Source organism: Colossoma macropomum, unplaced genomic scaffold (genome assembly GCF_904425465.1).
Source record: "Colossoma macropomum unplaced genomic scaffold, Colossoma_macropomum, whole genome shotgun sequence".
Lineage (NCBI taxonomy): Eukaryota > Metazoa > Chordata > Actinopteri > Characiformes > Serrasalmidae > Colossoma > Colossoma macropomum.
Genome location: NW_023494794.1, coordinates 10,804,600 through 10,823,811, shown reverse-complemented (window position 1 = coordinate 10,823,811; position 19,212 = coordinate 10,804,600). Strand labels below are relative to the sequence as shown.

The 19,212-nt window shown below is 38.5% G+C and overlaps 1 protein-coding gene across 1 annotated transcript in view; it reads left to right on the top strand.

Moving 5' to 3' along the window:
- The first annotated feature begins 632 nt into the window (after positions 1–632).
- stard8 (StAR-related lipid transfer (START) domain containing 8) overlaps positions 633–19,212 on the top strand; it is a 118,039-nt gene continuing 99,459 nt past the window's right edge. Inside the window, 2 exon segments of the mRNA XM_036580152.1 lie at positions 633–824; positions 6,974–7,007. Of these exon segments, the coding sequence (XP_036436045.1) occupies positions 780–824; positions 6,974–7,007 (79 nt within the window). The 5' untranslated portion in view covers positions 633–779.

The following is a 19,212-nucleotide window of genomic DNA, read 5'->3' as shown; positions in this document are numbered from 1 at the left end:
CACAGCGTCCCAACTATTTTGGAAATGGGTATACATAGTGTATAATTATAATATAATGTGTACTTAAAATCAGATCTGCATACAGAATACCACAATATTCAATCAAATCTATCTATAATGCCGTTTTCATATCCTGATATGACCTCTTTCAAAAGTGCCCCCACAAAACGCCCCCCCACCCCTTCCCCCACCCTAGCCAAAATCTGTACATGCCACTGATTATCAATTAAATAATCTATTTACTTTTGCAACAACCATCCTGCACACTTTCATAATGTGCCCCCCCCCACTTTGGCCCCAGTGTGTAGGTTAGTAGTCCATACATTGAACATATTAGCTGTAGGTTGGGACACTGGGTGCTTATGTGTTAGCAGTTAGCATTAGCCTGTGTGGTATGCAGGTCTGTGAACAGCCCTTTTCTCTTTTCCATGAAAAGCGGCGTGTTTGTGTTAGCAGAGCACATTAGCATGTGCGGTGTGGAGGACGACACAGACACTGGCGTGTTTGTGTGTTAGCGGTTAGCATTAGCTCGTGCGCAGTCTGTGTGTGCGTGTTTGGTATGCAGGGAGCTCCGACCCCCTTGGCTGCTGCCCCAGGCTGGAATCAGGCCTGCTCCTGCGGCCCCGCCCCCCTTCTCCTCCTTCTCCAGGCAGGGAGCGTCGCGTTGCGTTCAGACAGAAACTTCACTCATTCAGCAGATCAGAAACTCTCAGAGACACCTTCATGACCTCTCAGAGATGACCTTTTGACCCCTGGCCTGGACCGGGGCGCTGTCGGAGATGGGGCTTCTCGGCTGTCTGGGTGGATTTTTCAGGAAAGCCAAGGTAAGACGGGCTCTGCTGACATTTAGAGAGAGAGAGAGAGAGACAGAGAGAGCAGTGTCAATTACAGAGAACCGAGAGGAGCTGCTGAAGAGGTTTCCCGCTGTGCGTGAGCTCAGACTGAGATGACTGACAGGTGGATTTGTGATGGTTTAAAAACGTTACTTTTCTCTCACACTTTAAAGACACGAGCACTTTCTCAGAAACACCTGATCATATCACAGAGCAGCTCAACTGAGCTTATACTGAACTAAAACAGCAGCAAACTACACTGTACAGAGAGAGAGAGAGAGAGAGAGAGAGAGAGAGAGAGAGAGAGAGAGAAATAAAGAGATAAAGAGAACGTGGGAGAAAGAGAAACAGAAACAGAGAGAGAAGAGGGGGTAGGGAAAGGAAGATCAAGAGAGATGCACAGAGACAAATAAAGGGAAAGTGGGAGGAAAGAGAATAGGAGAGAGAGGAGAGAGAGATGGATAGAGAGAAAAAGAAATAAAGAGAAAGTGGGAGGAAAGAGAGAATAGGAGAGAGGGAGGGAGGAAAGGAGAGAGCGAGAAAAGAGAAATAAAGAGACAGTGGGAGCAAAGATAGAGAAATAAGACAAAGAAACTGGGAGGAAATAGAGAGAGAGAGTGAGAGTAAGAGACAGAATGGAGAGAGAGAGAAAAAGAGACATTGAAAGAGAGAGAACGAGGGAGAAAAACAGTAAGATGAGAAAGAGTGAGTGATGGGAAGAGAGAGGAGGAGAGAGATGGAGAAGAGAGAGAAAAAAAGAGAGATAGAGAGAGCAAGAAGGAGAGAGAGGAAATGGGGATAGAGAGAGACAGAGATAAACAGAGAGGGGGAGAGAGAGAGAAGAGAAAAAGAAAGAAAGAGACAGAGGAAGAGAGAAAAATAAACAAGGAGAGAGAGAGAGAGAGAGAGAGAGAGACAGAGAGAGAGAGACTGGTTAGTATTATTTCTGCTTTATTTACACTTTATAATTAGTTTATTATTCCATTATTCAAACCTATTATTAGAACTTAATTTATTCATTTATATTTGAATGATAACTCAGTTTAACATGTAGCTACAGCTTTGGCAACACAGGACTCACATACTGTCATGAGAGAGAGAGAGAGAGAGAGAGAGAGAGAGAGAGAAAGAGTGAGAGAGAGAGAGAGAGAGAGAGAGAGAGAAGAGGGAGAGAGGGAGAGAGAGAGGGAGAGAGAGAGAGAGACAGATGGAGAGAGAGAGAGGGAGAAAGAGAGAGAGAGAGAGAGGGAGAGATAGAGATAGAGAGAGAGAGAGAGAGAGAGAGAGGGAGAGAGAGAGAGAGGGAATGTGACCGTTATGACTCTGTGACAGGCTGTATGTGAGCGAGCGAGGGAACGAGCGAGCGAGTGAGAGAGTGAGACGGACATTCCTCCGGCCTGCAGTGGGTGGAGGAATGGTTTGAATGTCGTCCGGCTCGGGCCAAAACTCCGTTACCACGACAACCTTCTTTTAAAAGTAGCTTTGGACCAAACTTCCTGTGCCTCAGCCAATCAGCTGCTCTGGAAAAGCCATGATGTCAGAAAGTCCATGAACACAGCACTCAAACACAGAACCACATTCAGCAGGTCAGAACCAGGGTTCCTTTAAGAATACAGCTCTAATGTACTTACGTATAAAAACATAACTGAGTGTGATCTGTTCATCCTGCACAGCTTCACAGCCTCCACATCATCTAGAGCACTGTAAACAAACATGAAGGAATGTTGATGATCTAGAACCATGAACAGAGCTGTGGAGGATTTTACACCGACTGAGAAAACTGGAGAACATCAAGAATGAAGTTCTAATAAAATTAATACCCAGAATGAAGTTCTAATAAAATTAATATCTAAAAGGAAGTTGTATTAAAATTAGTATCCAGAATGAAGTTCTAATAAAATTCATATCCAGAATGAAGTTCTAATAAAATTCATACCCAGAATGATGTTCTAAATAATATCTAAAAAGAAGTTGTATTAAAATTAGTATCCAGAATAAGTTCTAACAAAACTGAAAATGAAAATGAATTTCCAGAATGAATTTCTAATAAAATTTACATGCAGATTTAGGCTATATTAAAATTAATATCCAGAAATGAATTTTCTTGCAAAAGTGAGTGTCTAATCTTAAGGTAGACAACCTAAAAAGTAAAATGAATCACTGCTTACTCACATAATCACTTCACTCATGTTTAAATATTGAATTTAAAAAATCTAAAAATACATTTTGACAAATATTGCGTAATCTTTAAATCCACATTTTAGAACTAGTTCTTGTATATAAAATATTGGCATGACAAATGATTCCAAACTTTGAACTTTTCAATGCTTGTGTTTATATACAGCACTGGTGAAACGTTTATGCAACTAACTTCATGATGTGAGTTGCCTGCAACACAGTTTTTGTGCAACTTGACAGCCACATGAAGCAACCCAAAAACAATCTATCTGAGTCTGTTATCTGTTGTGTGTGTTAGGCTGGCTTTACACAGTGAAAGTTTAATGCAACTTTAGTTGCTTGAAATGTACATAACTAAACTAAATTGCATTTGAATTGCACAATGTGAAGCATCCTGCAACTCACTTGAAACTCAGGCACAGCAGTTGCAAGCATTTCAGCTTTGTGGAAAATGTTTCATGAAACAGATAAATATATACAAAATATATACATTTAGATAGATAAACGACAAATAGACACAAGGCAATGACAAATAAAGATTTCAAAATGACAATTTTAAAAATCTTATTAAAAAAAGGACATGATGTGCGTTTTTATATCTGCACACATTTGTGTTTATATCTATGTGCATTTAATATCTTAAATACAGTGAGTGTTATCAAAACTTTTAATTAAATCTTTCAGTTATTAAACTGTGCTGGTCTGGTTGCTCCATCTGACTGACTGGTTGCGCCACCTGACTTCTCAGACTAATTTCAAATGAAAAAGGTATCTACTTAGACAGTCTTAGAAAACTTTGACCTTGAACTTAAGTTTATACTTCCATTCTTTTAAATAAATAAACATTATTGTAATAATTTCACATTTTCCTGGTTCGCCTGAGGTCGGAACATCTGACATGGTAAACTGAACCGTTCTAACCACGACTCAAAAATCTAACTTTTTACTAAATCTGTGAAAGGGCTACTGACCTTGGCATTGCACCATGAAGGTCACTTGGGCTCTTCTTTATGATGCAGTAAATGACCCCTCTTTCATAAAAGCACATCAAAATAAAAGTCCTTTGTTTTTGGTTGTGCCGTCTGACATTTGAAGAAGTAAGAACTTGCTTGCTTTTAAAAGTGCCCTGTTTTGCAACATGTTTTTTTTCAAGTTTTCAAAAAATTAAACTACAAAACTATTTTGTTTAGATTTTTATTTAACTAAATTACCATTTTGGTAAGTTTACTTAGTTAACATATATAGGTGGACGGTTGCACCACTTGACATTTTTAGACTGAAGGCAAAAAGAAATTAAAATGAATTTTATATGGATGCACTGAAAAATATTTGACATAAAAGAGGTATTGTTGAATAATTTGATGTATGTTGTGTATTTATCAAATTATTTTTGGGAAAATAATGGACTTTAACAAAAAAATGCATATCATGTCAATGACCCACAGAAAAAAGGGCAATGACAGCTGGAAAAAATAATAAAACTGTTGCAAATATTTAAAGTGAGATATGGCACGTCAAAATACAAGCTGCTAATTTGGTTAACTAGTGGAGTACCTGAATCTTGGTTGTGTTTGAGTTGCTGTGTGTAACTGCCAAGTTGCATGTTAATTATGTTGCAGGGAACTCACAACATGCAGCTAGTTGCAAGAAAGTTTCGCTGTGCAAATGAATCATGTTAACAGTGTGAATATCATTCAGAAACAGTTTTGTTTAGGCCCTGCCCCCTTGAGTCTGAGGTTGCAGGGAACTCACAGCATACAGCTAGTTGCATGAAAGTTTCACTGTGCAAGCAAATAATTTTTACGGTGTGAATATCATTCAGAAAGAGCTTTGTTCCACAGAGTTGAGATGCTTGCAACTGTTGCATGTTGTGAGTTACCTGCAACCTCAGACTCTGGGGGGTGGGGCCTAACCAAAGCTCTGTCTGAATGACATTTACACTGTAAAAATGATTTGTTTAGACCCCGCCCCCTGAGTCTGAAGTTGCAGGGAACTCACAACATGCAGCTAGTTGCATAAATGTTTCACTCTGCAAACCCAGCCTTAGACTTAGTTTTGTTTGGCTGTTGCATGAAACTTGTTCCACTGAGTTTAGACAGTTGCAACTTTTGCGATTGAGTTTCAAATGAGTTGCAGGACACTTTGCATTAGGCTGTACTATAAAACTCAAGTGCAAGTTTCATGTAGGTTTCTAGCAACTAAAGTTGCATGAAAGTTTCGGGGTGTAAAGCCAGCCTAACATTGTGAAATTGAATGTGGCTGAATGGCCGACTTCAGATCGGTACGTTGTGATGCACTGTAAAGTATATATGTACACATGGAAAAGTGAATGAAACATAGTTTTCACTCCTTGTCGTTTCCAGCTGCGGTTTCTCTGTGACGGCAGATGCAGTTGAATTCTGAACGCCGTGGTTCTGAGTTTGTTTAATTATGAAACGCGGCTGCCGGTCAGAGCAGCCATGAAGAGTTTGTTCTGAATGAATTTAAGCTGTTAATGTTTAAAAGAAACAACAAAAACAAACAGGCCGGACCGCCCGCTGTGACGAGGCTGAGCTCAGCTTCACCAACACTTTCATGTCTTCTTTCTGAGCTTTGTTCTTCTGTTTTATCCCCCCCCCCCCTCTCTCTCTCTTTCCTGTTTATGTCTCTCTGTCTCTCTCATCTGCCTTGTTCTTTTTTTGTCTCTCTTGTTGTCTCTTCTCTGTCTCTTGCTTCTCTCTCTCTCTCTCTCTCTCTCTCTCATTTATATCATCTTCACTATATCTTGAACTTTCTCTGTCTCTCTCTCTCTTCCTTTCTCTTTATCTCTTCTCCATCCCTCTCTTCCTCTCTTTTCCCTTCAATCTCTCTTTCTTAAGGTCCCCCACCCTCTTTTTAAAGTTTCCCTTTCCACTTATTTCTTTGTTTCTCTCTCTCTCTCTCTCTCTCTCTCTCTCTCTCTCTCTCTCTCTCGGTCTCCCCACTCTGTCTCTCTCCTCTTGAACAGAATAGTAATCTCTCTCTTTTACAGCCTGTTTAAAGTGTAACAAATCATTTTAAATTGTCATTTTAAAGTGTAACAAATCATTTTAATGGTGTAAATTTTGTGCTGAGATCTAGATTTAATCAGAAATTGAACATTTAACATTATACAGCACTTTTACATTAAAACCTTAAATCAGGTCTTTAATCTTGTTTGTCCTTCGACCCACCACACAACAGCTTTTAGGCATATTTGCAATCGTAGTTTAAAACCAATAAAGAGAAGTGTGCAATGTAAACCAATGGAAAGTGTGGAAGTGTTTTCCCCCATGGTGTGGGTGTGGCCTAAATGTGCTACAAGCTATACACACTGAACTGTCATCATAAGACTGACTTCACCAAATTACCCCACACAGCCCAGCAGGATTTGTCCAGTGTGGCAGTTTAGAGGTGTTTGGCAGGTTTAGGCTGCAGTTTTAGACTTACTTTTAAACTTTTCCATGTGTCTGATATCAACATTAGTGTTTCAACTGCTTAGAATTCAGAGGATTCTGTGAAATTCTGGGGGATTAATTATGTACAACGAAACATTCCAGCTTTGGAACGTTTTAGTTTACTACAGCATGTGGTATTATTGATTTTTTAAGAATGCCATTCATTTTTCACATACGCACACTTTCTGAGCTGCTTACCTAAAGTCTATCCCAGTGCTCACTGGGTAGAAGGGAGGAAACACCCTGGACAGGTCACCAGTCAGACACACAGACATACACAATCTCATCTAGGGGTAATTTAGCATCTCCAATTCACCTGACTGTATGTTGGACATCCCGGTTGCCCGGCCGGGGAATCGAACCCAGGCCCTTCTGGCTGTGAGGTGACAGCGCATAGAGAAAACCAGCTTAGACCTGGTTTCCTTATATGGGCATGGGTGACGCACGACTTCAAAGGTCTATAAACACGAATGAACTCCAAAATCATGTTATTTCTCCTCCTTACAGACGCTGACTGTGTCCTGTAGGTCCAGACGTCCAGGTAAGACTGACTGTACCTTTCACACGCGCTTCTAATGAGTCATTAAACCTCAGTGTGAAACACAGCAGAAAGGCATTCTGCTGTCCAAGCATGATTTTAATGAGAATAGAGCACAAAGGTCTTCAAATAACAGCCACTGCAGCTAAACAGAGCTCAGTGTGTCTAACAGAGAACCACTCTGGATTCAGCCGTGTGAGCACAGTTCATACTGGACATAAAATATTTGAGTGTAAAAGCCGAAATTTCACATAGTCACTATATAGGGAGCGGTAAGTCGTTGAGATTCAGCCTCAGGATTTTCTGAGGTCTGATCTTATAGATGTTTAGTACTGACCATTAAAGGACTGGTTGTGTTGCAGTTTTCAGCTCTTTACCTACTTAAAAACTATAATAAAAAAAAAAATATATATATATATATATATCCATATATATATATATATCCATATATATATATATATATATATATATATCCATCCATCCATCATCTAAACCGCTTATCCTTCTGGGTCGCGGTGGGGTGCTGGAGCCTATCCCAGCTGTCATCGGGCGGAAGGCAGGATACACCCTGGACAGGTCACCAGTCCATCGCAGGGCATATATATATATATATATATATATATTGGTATATATATATATATATCAATCACTGACTGCCCAGACAAACAGCTTTTAAGTACAGTTTCCTCATATACATATTAGTAATAATTATTTTTATATTTCTCCCTGTCGTGTATTACGGTGATTATGGTTGTGCTTATACATCTGTAAATGTATATGTTCTAGTTACTCTCAGGACTATAAGAAGAGTGAATATCAGAGTGAATATGAACTCATATGAGTTTTATGATTTACACAGTGTGAGCTGAGAGGGAGAGTGTGTGTGTGAGTGTGAGTGTGTGGGGGGTTCGTTGGGTTTGCTGAGGTCACATGACGGAGGAGGTGAGAATTCGTGCTATTTTTATTTATCAGCTTTATTTATAACGGCACCGTGTGAGTGTAATGACTCTGTCTGGCCTGTGGGGGGCGTCTTTAGGCTGCTGATGAGCTGTGTGTAAACCCACTGTGTGTGTATGTGTGTGTGTTGGTGGAGGAGCTTCCACTCTAAAAATGCACAGACCCAGGTACTTTAAAGCGATAGTTTGAATCCCCCAAGACCCCACCAACTAACGTGGTGCTAACTGCAGGCCTCAGACTGCATTAAGGTTGGAAAAACCTCACAAAAAGTGTTTTTGGTTCATAAAACAACACAAATATTATAAATTAGGAGACAAATGTAACTTATGGGCTCTTTAAATATACTTCAATATAATCTGCAGATTGACCAGCTCACTGTGTGGAACTGTGAGCTCTGCTAATGTCCACAGCAGATGATGGTCAGTCTGATCTACACTAGACGAGGTCATCTCAGTGTTACTGAACACCACAAACATTCTGACTCATAACTAACACATCTGAACTTCTCTGTGATGAACATACAGAAATATCATCTTTACTGGGCTTAAACAGTCCTGAATTTAATATTATATATTATATATCATGGTAATAGTTCACTGGTTTTAATATCAGATATTAATATTATAATAGTTTACTGCCTTTAATATTATGTATTGATAATATAATAGTTCACTAATACTATAATAGTTCACTGCCTTTAATGTTATGTATGAATATTGTAATAATTCGCTGCCTCTAATATTATACAACCCATTTCCTGGGGTCATGGGACGCTGTGCAAAATGTAAACAAAAACAAAATGCAGTGATATGCAAATCATTCACCCTATATTTAATTGAAAATAGTACAAAGACAACAAATCACACACTGAAACTGAGAAATTTTATTGTTTTTTGAAAAATATTTGCCCATTTTTAATTTGATGCCAACAACACATTCCAAAAAAGTTGGGAAGGGGGAAACAAAAGGCTGGTAAAGTTGTGTTATGCTGAAAAAACACCTGGTGGTTGATTGGCAACTGGTCAGTAACATGATTGGGTATAAAGAGCATCTCAGAGAGTCTTTCAGAAGTAAAGATGAGGAGGGGTTCACCACTCTATGAAAGACTGCACCATCAAACAGTGCAACAATTCAAGAATAACGTTTCTCAAATAGCAAAGCATTTTAGCTTTTCATCATCTACAGTAAATAATATCATTAACAGATTCAGAGAATCTGGAGAAACCTCTGTATGTAAGGGACAAGGCCAAAACCAGTATTTGTTGGCCGTGATCTTTGGGCCCTCAGGCAGCACCACATTAAAAACAGACATGATTCTGTAGAGAAAATCACTGCATGGGCTCAGAAACACTTCTGAAAACCACTGTCTGTGAAAACAGTCTGCCGCTGCATCTACAAATGCAAGTTAAAACTCTAAAACACAAAGAAGAAACCAGATATAAACAGGATCCAGAAATGCTGCCACCTTCTCTGGGCCTGAGCTCATTTAAAATAGACTGAGGTGAAGTGGAAAAGTGTCCTGTGGTCTGACGAATCAACATTTGAAATTCTTTTTGGAAATCATGGACACTGTGTCCTCCACATCTGTGAAGGCACCATTAATGCTGAATGATATATACATGTTTTGGCAACATATGCTGCCATCCAGATGACATCTTCTTCAGGGAAGGCCTTGATTATTTCAGCAAGACAATGTAAAACTACATTCTGCATGTAATAGCATGGCTCCATAATAAAAGAGTCTGAGTGCTAAACTGACCTGCCTGCAGTCCAGACCTGTCACCACTGAAATGAGAAAACATTTCACTTTCAAAACTACAGCAGTGTCTCCTCAGTTCCCAAACACTTACAGAGTGCTGGTAAAAGAAGAGGTGATGAAACGCAGTGGTAAACAGGCCCCCGTCCCAACTTTTTTGGAACGTTTTGTTGGCATCACATTCAAAATGGGCAAATATTTTTTAAGAAGCAATAAAAATTCTCAGTTTCAACATTTAATATGTTGTCTTTGTAGTGTTTTCAGTTAATTATAGGGTTTAAATGATTTGCATATGATTACATTCTGTTTTCATTTACATTTTGCACAGCGTCCCAACTATTTTGGAGACAGGTTGGTGTAACAGTTCACTGCCTTTAATATTAATTATAATTTATTTAGTGCTACTTAGAAAATATCACAAACTGACCCTGTTAGGATTTTTTATCATCAGTGAGCCAAAAATGAATTACTGTGCAAAACCTCCACTTATTCTTCTGTTCGTTTCCTTTTACCTTCCTTTTTTCATTCTTTCTTTCTTTATATTCTTTTTTCTTTTCTTCTTTCTTTTTTCCATTTTTCATTCTTCCTTTCTTTTCATCTTTTTCCCCTTTCTTTTTCTTGAGTCCTCCTTTCTTTCTTTCTTTCTTTCTTCCTTCCTTCCTTTCTTTCTTCAATAATAATCTTTTTACTTTTTCTTGCTTTCCCTTTCTTCTTTTTTCTTGCATTCTTTCATTCTTCTTCACTTTTCTTTTTTTCCTTTCTTTCTTTTTTCTTTCTTTCTTTCTTTTCATATTCTTTTCTCTTTCTTTTCCTTCCTTTCCCTTTCTTATTTCTTTTTTCCATTTTTCATTCTTCCTTTCTTCTTCCATCTTTTCTTTTTCTCCTTTTTCCTTTTAATTTTCAATTTTCTTGAGTTATTTATTCCTTCTTCCTTCCTTCCTTTCTTTCTTTCTTTCTTTCTTTCTTTCTTTCTTTCTTTCTTTTTTCTTTCTTTCTATATTCAATTTCCTGTCTCTTTTTTCTTCCTTTCTTTTCTTCTTTCCATTTTTCTTTCTTCTCCTTTCTTTTTATTGTTTCATCCTTCCTTTTTATTTCTTTGTTCACTTTACTTTGTTTTACCTTTTCTTCCTTTCTGTTTAATCTTTTTTATTATTATGTTTTTCGTTCTTTTTTCTTCTTGCTTCCTTTCATCATTCTTTCCTTATTTTCTTGTTTCTTTCTTTTTCTGCATTCATTTTCTTTTTTCTTTCTTCCTTTATTTCTTGCTCCTCTTTCTTTCCTCTTTTCTTTTTTCATGCATCCTACTTTCTTTCTTACTTTCTTTCTTTCTCTCCTTTTTTCTTTGTCTCTTCTTTTCTTTAAATTTACGTCCTCCCGTTTTTTCGTCTTTTTTATTCCATTCTTTTCATTTTCTTACTTTTGCTTTATTTGATTTTCGTCCTTCCTCCTTCATGTCTGACCTTTTTAAGCCTCGTTAAATTCTGAACTCAGAAATCAGTTTAAACGCATCGAAATTAAACACAAAAAACGGAAAATAAACGACTAAAACAAAAACCTGGTCTCAGTTTCACAGCATTAAAGCTTCAACTGTGTAAAAAGGCTAAATAAACATTTTACTGTATTAAACTCCGGATCAGCGCCGTTTAAACGTGCCGAGCTCTTCGCCTACAAATCCCAGCGCAGCTCTCACTACACTTCCCATGATGCGCTGCGCGGAGAGCCGCCGGAGCTCAGCGTGTCTCAGGAAGACCGGAGTGAAAAAGTTAAAGGAGTTTAAGAAATGAGCCGAAAACGGGAGAAAAGGCTGAAGAGCGGGTAAGAGAGGGAGATGAGAGAGGAGTGCAGGAAGGAGGGAGGAGAAAACCGGGAGCGGAGAGAGGAGAGGAGGAGAAAAACAGCGCGAGACTTTCTTTCATTCAGCTCGGCTCTGGCTCTGCGGGAAGAATGGAAAAAGCGAGTGAGAGTGAGAGGAGGAGTGAAAAGAGGAGTGTGGCAGCGCAGCTGAGCGCCTGCAGAGCTTTATCAGTGCTCAGGAGAAAAAACACACCACACAAACACACTGCAGGTGAGTACACACACACACACACACACACACACACACACAGCTGATTTGGAGGGGGGCACAAACTTTTTCACAGCCCCAGCAGTGAGTGTTGAGAGAAAAAAGTCTGTAAAAAACATTTTCAGCCTTTTTTTGTAGCTGAAACTCTAAAGATCCACACGCTGCTGTGAGATAAGATGAACTTCCCTGCTGGTGACGTCCTGTATAATTAAAAATAATGCGTGGCCACAACTTAGTAAGGTGTGGGAATGAGATAATTGAGTCATGGCCACGAGATCATGCCTTATTAAGATGTGGCCAAGGTTTAATTATCTCATTCCCGTGAGTTACTTATGCAGCCTTGCTGGTGACATCCTGTATAACTAAAAAAATAATGTGTGGCCACAACTTAGTAAGGCATGGGAACGAGACAATTGAGTCGTGGCCTTGACTTAGTAAGGTGTGGGAACGTGATCATGCCTTATTAAGATGTGGCCAAGGTTTAATTATCTCATTCCCATGAGTTACTTACGCAGCCCTGCTGGTGACATCCTGTATAAATAAAAAATAATGCGTGGCCACAACTTAGTAAGGTGTGGGAATGAGATAATTGAGTCATGGCCACGAGATCATGCCTTTTTAAGATGTGGCCAAGGTTTAATTATCTCATTCCCATGAGTTACTTACAGAGCCCTGCTGGTGACATCCTGTATAAATAAAAATAATGCGTGGCCATAACTTAGTAAGGCATGGGAACAAGATAATTAAGTCGTGGCCACGACGAAGTAAGGAATGATCTCCTTCCCGCGCCTTTGTAAGTCTTTCTTAGTAAGTAAGGACCCCTTTTTGGTGCCATATAGAACCATTTTCAGAAAGGTCCTACATAGAACCACACACTCTTAAATATGGTTCTTCAAGGGTTGTTTAGTAAAGGCAGTGGTTCTATATAGAACCATGAACACTCAAAGAACCTTTTACATGATTAAAGGATTCTTTGCATCACTAAGTGGTTCTACAGATTAATGGAGAATGTCATGGTTCTATTTAGAACCTCTTGGAAAAGCGTTCTCTATAGCACCAAAGAGAGTTCTGCTATTGTTGTGATGTCAGGCTTGTTACAATAGATGCTGTATAGAAACATTTTCAAAAACGTTCTAAATAGAACCATGTACAACACGTTCTCCATCCATCTGAGGAACGCATTGACCATGCAAAGAATCATTTAATCATGCAGAGTGTTCTTTGAGTGTTCATGGTTCTTTATAGAACCATTGCCTTTACTAAAGAACCCTTGAAGAACCATCATTTTTGAGTTTGTAGGATGTTATTTTGGTGAGAATGGACAATTTGTCAACATTCGTGATCTGGCTAAATTGGTGACGTCCAAAAGTGGTCACCCATTGCTGATACAGCTTGTATGATCTCCATAGAAAAGCACTGACCAATAGAATGAGACGCTCTGGAGCGGCTGCACATGAGCCTAAGGTTTCCATGCACGATGCCAAGTGTAGGCTAGAGGGGTATAAAGCCCCCCAGTATTGGGCTGTACAGTAGTGGAGCTGTGTTCTCTGGAGTGATGGAGCTCCATCCACTACCTTTGGGATGAGCTGGAGTGATCCAGAACTGACCATCCAACATCAGTACCTGACCTCACTAATGGTCAATCAAATCCTCACAGCAATGCTCCAACATCTATTGTAAAGCCTCAATAGAAGAGTAGAGGCTGTTACTGCAGCACAAACTCCTTATTACCACCCTTCATTTCAGGAGAAACCCTGTAAGAGCAGGACGTGAGCAACAACTAGGTCACGCTGTAGCCCATCTGCTGCCCTTTTGCATGGACGACGGTGCTGAACCTCCTTTTTTCTGCGTGTTTCTGTAATAAAGCCACCTTTGGTCTGCGCTGCGCTGCGCTGACCTTTGGCAGCTGCACCAACTGGACTGGTTAATTACTGAGCGAGTGGCCTTTCGATGAAAGCTACAGTGTTCTGCAGGGTCTTTTCAGGGTCTCAAAGCAGTAGTTCAGTGAGGAATCTAATTTACACCACCCCCGCCTTGACCCAGCCCACGGCTGGTGGTCTGAAGTTTGCTCCTATAGTCTTAGAGCTGGAGATTAAAGTAACCAGTTAATAATCAGGCCTAAATCATCTCGCCTCAAACCGCGTGGGGATGTTAAGCAGTCCTGCTTGTTGTTTCTGAAACACTGAGTCTGTTTCATGCACTCAATAATCCGATCAAAATCTGATTTCTGCATTAATATGATTATTTTAATGGTTTTTAAAAGGAGTTTTAGATCGGAGTAAGGTCTAGAAATCAGATTAATTAATCGGATAAAGAGGCTGGATTTTAGCTAAGTAATCAGGTTTCTCAGGGCATCTAAACTCTTACTCTGATTTCTTTCGGATTTCTCAGTCTGCCTGTGTGCGAAAGCAGACAACTGGAAATAAGCGAGCAGCGTGAAACCGACTGCATGCTTGAAGAAATGAAGGATTTAAATATTCTTCATCTTCTGTATCTACTATAGATTATTCAATATCTGCTATGGATTATTCAGTGTCAGCTATGGATTATTCAGTGTGGCTATAGTTTATTTAGTATCTGCTATGGATTATTCAGTGTCAGCTATAGTTTACTTAGTATCTGCTATGGATTATTCAGTGTCAGCTATAGTTTACTTAGTATCTGCTATGGATTATTCAGTGTCTGCTATGGATTATTCAGTGTCGGCTATAGTTAATTTGATATCTGCTATGGATTATTCAGTGTCGGCTATAGTTTATTTAGTATCTGCTATGGATTATTCAGTGTCTGCTATGGATCATTCAGTGTCGGCTATGGATCATTCAGTGTCTGCTATGAATTATTCACTGTCGGGTATAGTTTATTTAGTATCTGCTATGGATTATTCAGTGTCTGCTATGGATTATTCAGTGTCTGCTATGGATTATTCAGTGTCGGCTATAGTTCATTTAGTATCTGCTATGGATTATTCAGTGTCTGCTATGGATTATTCAGTGTCTGCTATGGATTATTCAGTGTCGGCTATAGTTCATTTAGTATCTGCTATGGATTATTCAGTGTCTGCTATGGATCATTCAGTGTCTGCTATGGATCATTCAGTGTCTGCTATGGATTATTCAGTGTCTGCTATGGATTATTCAGTGTCTGCTATGGATTATTCAGTGTTGGCTATAGTTCATTTAGTATCTGCTATGGCTTATTCAGTGTCTGCTATGGATTATTCAGTGTCGGCTATAGTTCATTTAGTATCTGCTATGGATTATTCAGTGTCTGCTATGGATTATTCAGTGTCTGCTATGGATTATTCAGTGTCTGCTATGGATTATTCAGTGTCGGCTATAGTTTATTTAGTATCTGCTATGGATCATTCAGTGTCTGCTATGGATTATTCAGTGTTGGCTATAGTTTATTTAGTATCTGCTGTGGAATATTCAGTGTCGGCTATAGTTTATTTAGTATCTGCTATGGATTATTCAGTGTCTGCTATGGATTATTCAGTGTCTGCTGTGGATTATTCAGTGTCTGCTATGGATCATTCAGTGTCTGCTATGGATCATTCAGTGTCTGCTATGGATCATTCAGTGTCTGCTATGGATTATTCAGTGTCTGCTGTAGTTTATTTAGTATCTGCTATGGATTATTCAGTGTCTGCTATAGTTTATTTAGTGTCTGCTATGGATTATTCAGTGTCGGCTATAGTTAATTTAATATCTGCTATGGATTGTTCACTGTCGGCTATGGATTATTTAGAATCTGCTATGGATTATTCAGTGTCTGCTATGGATCATTCAGTGTTTGCTATGGATCATTCAGTGTCTGCTATGGATCATTCAGTGTTTGCTATGGATCATTCAGTGTTTGCTATGGATCATTCAGTGTCTGCTATGGATCATTCAGTGTTTGCTATGGATCATTCAGTGTCTGCTATGGATTATTCAGTGTCTTCTATGGATTATTCAGTGTCTTCTATGGATCATTCAGTGTTTGCTATGGATTATTCAGTGTCTGCTGTAGTTTATTTAGTATCTGCTATGGATAATTGAGTATCTGCTATGGATTATTCAGTGTCTTCTGTGGATTATTCAGTGTCTTCTATGGATCATTCAGTGTTTGCTATGGATTATTCAGTGTCTGCTATGGATTATTCAGTGTCTGCTATGGATTATTCAGTGTCGGCTATAGTTTACTTAGTATCTGCTATGGATTATTCAGTGTCTGCTATGGATTATTCAGTGTCGGCTATAGTTAATTTGATATCTGCTATGGATTATTCAGTGTCGGCTGTAGTTAATTTAATATCTGCTATGGATTATTCAGTGTTGGCTATAGTTTATTTAGTATCTGCTATGGATCATTCAGTGTCTGCTATGGATCATTCAGTGTCTGCTATGGATCATTCAGTGTCTGCTATGGATTATTCAGTGTCTGCTATGGATTATTCAGTGTCGGGTATAGTTTATTTAGTATCTGCTATGGATTATTCAGTGTCTGCTATGGATTATTCAGTGTCGGCTATAGTTCATTTAGTATCTGCTATGGATTATTCAGTGTCTACTATGGATTATTCAGTGTCGGCTATAGTTTATTCAGTGTCTGCTATGGATCATTCAATGTTTGCTATGGATCATTCAGTGTCTGCTGTGGATCATTCAGTGTCTGCTATGGATCATTCAGTGTCTGCTGTGGATTATTCAGTGTCGGCTATAGTTTATTTAGTATCTGCTATGGATTATTCAGTGTCTGCTATAGTTTATTTAGTATCTGCTATGGATCATTCAGTGTCTGCTATGGATTATTCAATGTCTGCTATAGTTTATTTAGTATCTGCTATGGATTATTCAGTGTCTGCTATAGTTGATTTAGAATCTGCTATGGATTATTCAGTGTCTGCTATGGATTATTCAGTGTCTGCTATAGTTTATTTAGTGTCTGCTATGGATTATTCAGTGTCGGCTATAGTTTATTTAATATCTGCTATGGATTATTCAGTGTCGGCTATGGATTATTTAGAATCTGCTATGGATTATTCAGTGTCTGCTGTAGTTTATTTAGTGTCTGCTATGGATTATTCAGTGTCGGCTATGGATTATTTAGTATCTGCTATGGATTATTCAGTGTCTGCTATAGTTTATTTAGTGTCTGCTATGGATTATTCAGTGTCGGCTATAGTTAATTTAATATCTGCTATGGATTATTCAGTGTCTGCTGTAGTTTATTTAGTATCTGCTATGGATTATTCAGTGTCGGCTATGGATTATTTAGAATCTGCTATGGATTATTCAGTGTCTGCTGTAGTTTATTTAGTATCTGCTATGGATTATTCAGTGTCTGCTATAGTTTATTTAGTTTCTGCTATGGATTATTCAGTGTCAGCTATAGTTAATTTAATATCTGCCATGGATTATTCAGTGTCTGCTATAGTTTGTTTAGAATCTGCTATGGATCATTCAGTGTCTGCTATGGATCATTCAGTGTTTGCTATGGATCATTCAGTGTCTGCTATGGATCATTCAGTGTCGGCTATAGTTTATTCAGTGTTTGCTATGGATCATTCAGTGTCTGCTATGGATCATTCAGTGTCTGCTATGGATCATTCAGTGTCTGCTATGGATTATTCAGTGTCTGCTATGGATCATTCAGTGTCTGCTATGGATTATTCAGTGTCTGCTATGGATTATTCAGTGTTTGCTATGGATCATTCAGTGTCTGCTATGGATCATTCAGTGTCTGCTATGGATCATTCAGTGTCTGCTATGGATCATTCAGTGTCGGCTATAGTTTATTCAGTGTCTGCTATGGATTATTCAGTGTCTGCTATGGATTATTCAGTGTCTGCTGTAGTTTATTTAGTATCTGCTATGGATTATTCAGTGTCTGCTGTGGATTATTCAGTGTCTGCTGTAGTTTATTTAGTATCTGCTATGGATAATTGAGTATCTGCTATGGATTATTCAGTGTCTTCTATGGATTATTCAGTGTCTGCTATGGATTATTCAGTGTCTGCTATGGATCATTCAGTGTCTGCTATGGATCATTCAGTGTCTGCTATGGATTATTCAGTGTCAGCTATAGTTTATTCAGTGTCTTCCATGGATTATTCAGTGTCTGCTATGGATTATTCAGTGTCTGCTGTGGATTATTCAGTGTCTGCTGTGGATTATTCAGTGTCGGCTATAGTTTATTTAGTGTCTGCTATGGATTATTCAGTGTCTTCTATGGATTATTCAGTGTCTGCTTTGGATTATTCAGTGTCGGCTTTGGTTTATTTAGTATCTGCTATGGATTATTTAGTATCTGCAATGGATTATTCAGTGTCTGCTATGGATCATTCAGTGTCTGCTGTGGATCATTCAGTGTCTGCTATGGATTATTCACTGTCGGCTATAGTTTATTCAGTGTCTGCTATGGATTATTCAGTGTCTGCTGTGGATTATTCAGTGTCTGCTATAGTTTATTTAGTATCTGCTATGGATTATTCAGTGTCGGCTATAGTTTATTTAGTGTCTGCTATGGATTATTCAGTGTCTGCTATAGTTTATTTAGTATCTGCTATGGATTATTCAGTGTCAGCTTTGGATTATGTAGAATCTGCTATGGATTATTCAGTGTCTGCTATGGATTATTTAGTATCTGCTATGGATTATTCAGTGTCAGCTATGGATTATATAGAATCTGCTATGGATTATTTAGTGTCTGCTATAGTTTATTTAGTATCTGCTCTGGATTATTTAGTATCTGCTATGGATTATTCAGTGTCTGCTATAGTTTATTTAGTGTCTGCTATGGATTATTCAGTGTCGGCTACAGTTTATTTAGTATCTGCTATGGATTATTTAGTATCTGCTATGGATTATTCGGTGTCGGGTATAGTTTATTTAGTATCTGCTATGGATTATTCAGTGTCGGCTATAGTTTATTTAGTGTCTGCTATGGATTATTCAGTGTCTGCTATGGATTATTCAGTGTCTGCTATGGATTCATTCAGTGTCTGCTATGGATTATTCAGTATCTGCTATGGATTATTCAGTATCTGCTATGAATTATTCACTATTCACTACAGATTACTCAGTGTCTGCTATGGATTATTCAGTAACTGCTGTGGATTTTTCAGTATCTGCTGTGGATTTTTCAGTATCTGCCATGAACTATTAAGTATCCGTTATGGATTATTCCATAACTGCTATGGATTATTCGGTATCTACTATTGATTATTCAGTGTCTGCTATGAATTATTGAGTATCTGCTATGAATTATTGAGTATCTGCTATGGATTATTCAGTATCTGCTATGAATTATTGAGTATCTGCTATGGATTATTCGGTATCTGCTATGGATTATTGAGTATCTGCTTTGAATTGTGGATTATTCAGGATCTGCATATATATATTAAAAGTGGTAGTTTTGTGAAAAATCTTACAAAACGTTGTATTTTT